Below are 2391 nucleotides of genomic sequence, written 5' to 3'. Positions count from 1 at the left end.
CGATCCCCTGCTCTGCAGCCCCGCCGAGGCCGGAGTGGGGTTACGCGAGGCTTGCCCAGGTACAGGGGGTGTTACCTCGGGCTGACCACCCTTTCCCCCATACTCGTGGGAACAGTTATGGAATTTCAAAAATCAACAATTTTAAATGATGATGGTGTGGAGATTGACGAGAGGCCCGAGAAGGGCGGAGTAGAGGAGAGGCCCGAGAAGGGTGTAGTTATCTCGGACGGAGAGTTGTCTGACGTCGGCATGAGGTCGCGGTCACCGTGCGACTCCGACTCGTCTCGCGCTCGGCTCTGGAAGCGGAAGCGCGATAGGGAAGAAGACACGTCAGATGACACTGATGATAAGTCCACGGCAGGAAAGTGTCACACGGCGCGCAGGGGTCGTGGCCGACCGCCCACGACAGGGCAATATGTTGGCCTCGCCAAGGCCAAGGCCGACTACCTCAAGCAGTGCGAGAGGGAGCTCGAGCTTGAGGCCGAAAGCGAGGCCATTGAGATCTCAAAGAGAGTGAGAGCTTCGCGCTCCAATATCAATACGGAAGGTGGGTCGATTTCGGGAGAATGCTCGATAACAGATCTGCATCGGAAGGCCCAGGAATATGTCGAGGCCATTCTCACCGTGACGAAGATTTCCAAGAACCTCAAGGGGACAAGCAAGAAAGCCTTAAATGAGTCCGCCGAGGGTATAGGCGAAGTACTCGGCGCCCTATACCACCGAACGACGAATGACGAGGTCAGGCAGCTGCGGGAGGCCAACGAGCGCCTAGAAGCGGAGAACGTACAGCTCCGCTCGGAGATCTCCGAGCTGCGACAGAGTGTAGCCGACATCAGGCGTGAGCTGGGCTCGACGTCCACTCCAGCCCCTCCCGCGAATGAAAACGGACTGATCGACCGCATCATGGCTGGGGTGGGCGCCATGCTCGACTCCCGCCTGGCGAAGCTGGAGGAGTCTGGCAGACTCCTGCCTGAAGCGCCTGAAGCGCGAAAAGGACCACCGGCGGCTTCGAAGAAGATCGCAACGTCGCCGCCGCAGACAGGGGTCACAACGCTGACTCCGCCAGCGAACCCGGCCCCAAAGTCTGCAAGTCAGTCTGCCAAGAAGACGAAAAAGAAGAAGAAGGCGGGTGCGGCTACCCAAGTCGCTGCGCCCAACGAGCCTCGCCCCCTACCACCTGCTCCGGCCGCTCTGACGGAGGGGTGGAATGTGGTGGCGAGGAAGGGAAGAAAGGCGGGGCCGCCCAAAAACCAGCCCCAGCCCCAGAACAAAGGTGTGCCGGCTAAAAAGCCAAAAACGCCGAAGCTGCGATTGCCGCGATCGGCGGCGGTGCAGCTGACGCTGCTGCCGGGCAGCACGAGGACCTACGCGGAGGTCCTCGGTGCCATAAAGGCTGACGGCCTTATAGCGAGCATGGGCGTCGAGACTCGCTATAGGGTCTCTCAGACCGGCGCGCGCAGGTTCGAGCTGCCTGGCACCGGCAACAAGGAGAAGGCCGAGGAGCTTGCCCGGCGCATCAAAGCGGTCGTCGGCGAGGACGTGGCGGTCACTCGGCCGGAGAAGTGCGCCGACCTGCGGGTGGCCGGGTTAGACGACTCGGTCACTCCCCAGGAGTTGGCCGGCGTGATCGCCAAGGCGGGAGGATGCGCCGAGGAATCCATTAAAGTGGGCGAAGTGCGGCAAAACTTCGCTGGCGTTGGGACGGCCTGGGTTCGCCTGCCGGTAGAGGCGGCGAAGAAAGTGGTCGACGGGCGCCGCCTACTCGTCGGATTCGTGTCGGCGAGTGTGTCCCTACTGAAGGCGAGACCTCAGCAATGTTATCGCTGCCACGAGGTTGGGCACGTGGCAGCGAAGTGCGACAAGGGGGTGGACCGCAGCGGCCAGTGCTACCGCTGCGGCAAGGAGGGGCACATTCGCCGGCAGTGTACTGCTGAAGCTTGCTGTCCCATATGCCAGGCGGAGAAAAAACCGGCTGGGCACAGTCTAGTTGCGTGCCCTCGCAATAAAGCGGGAAGGAGAAAGAAGGCGGCGCCCAAAAATAAAACCCGCGCGCCGCCTGCCAACAGAGCTGGGGAGGTGACAATGGACACCCAATTGTAGTAATGGCGCTTAAGGTGCTCCAAGCCAACCTGAACCACTGTGCCAGGGCCCAGGACCTCCTCGTCCAGAGCCTGGTACAGTGGTCCGTGCGGGCGGCGGTGGTGGCCGAGCCGTACTCGGTCCCGCCGAGGGATAGTTGGATCGGCGATCGCGACGGCGTGGTGGCCATCGTGACCCAGGTCGCCGCGGGCGCCCCGCCCCTTACGAACATTGTGAGGGGCTCGGGTTGCGTCGCGGCACTGCTGGGGGAGGTGGCCATCGTCGGGGCGTATTTTTCCCCGAACAAGTCGG

General features: G+C 62.3%; 1 protein-coding gene across 1 annotated transcript; it reads left to right on the top strand.

Moving 5' to 3' along the window:
* The first annotated feature begins 249 nt into the window (after window positions 1–249).
* Window positions 250–2100, top strand: LOC123663592. Its single transcript, XM_045598261.1, has one exon. The coding sequence runs from the start codon at window positions 250–252 to the stop codon at window positions 2098–2100; it is 1851 nt and encodes a 616-aa protein (XP_045454217.1).
* Window positions 2101–2391: the final 291 nt, after the last annotated feature.

The sequence above is a fragment of the Melitaea cinxia genome, chromosome 20, assembly GCF_905220565.1.
Source record: "Melitaea cinxia chromosome 20, ilMelCinx1.1, whole genome shotgun sequence".
Lineage (NCBI taxonomy): Eukaryota > Metazoa > Arthropoda > Insecta > Lepidoptera > Nymphalidae > Melitaea > Melitaea cinxia.
This window is presented reverse-complemented; position numbering and strand designations above follow the sequence as displayed.

Excerpts from the sequence above, each read along its gene's own strand:
- LOC123663592 (XM_045598261.1), top strand. The coding sequence starts at position 250 with ATGAGGTCGCGGTCACCGTGCGACTCCGACTCGTCTCGCGCTCGGCTC.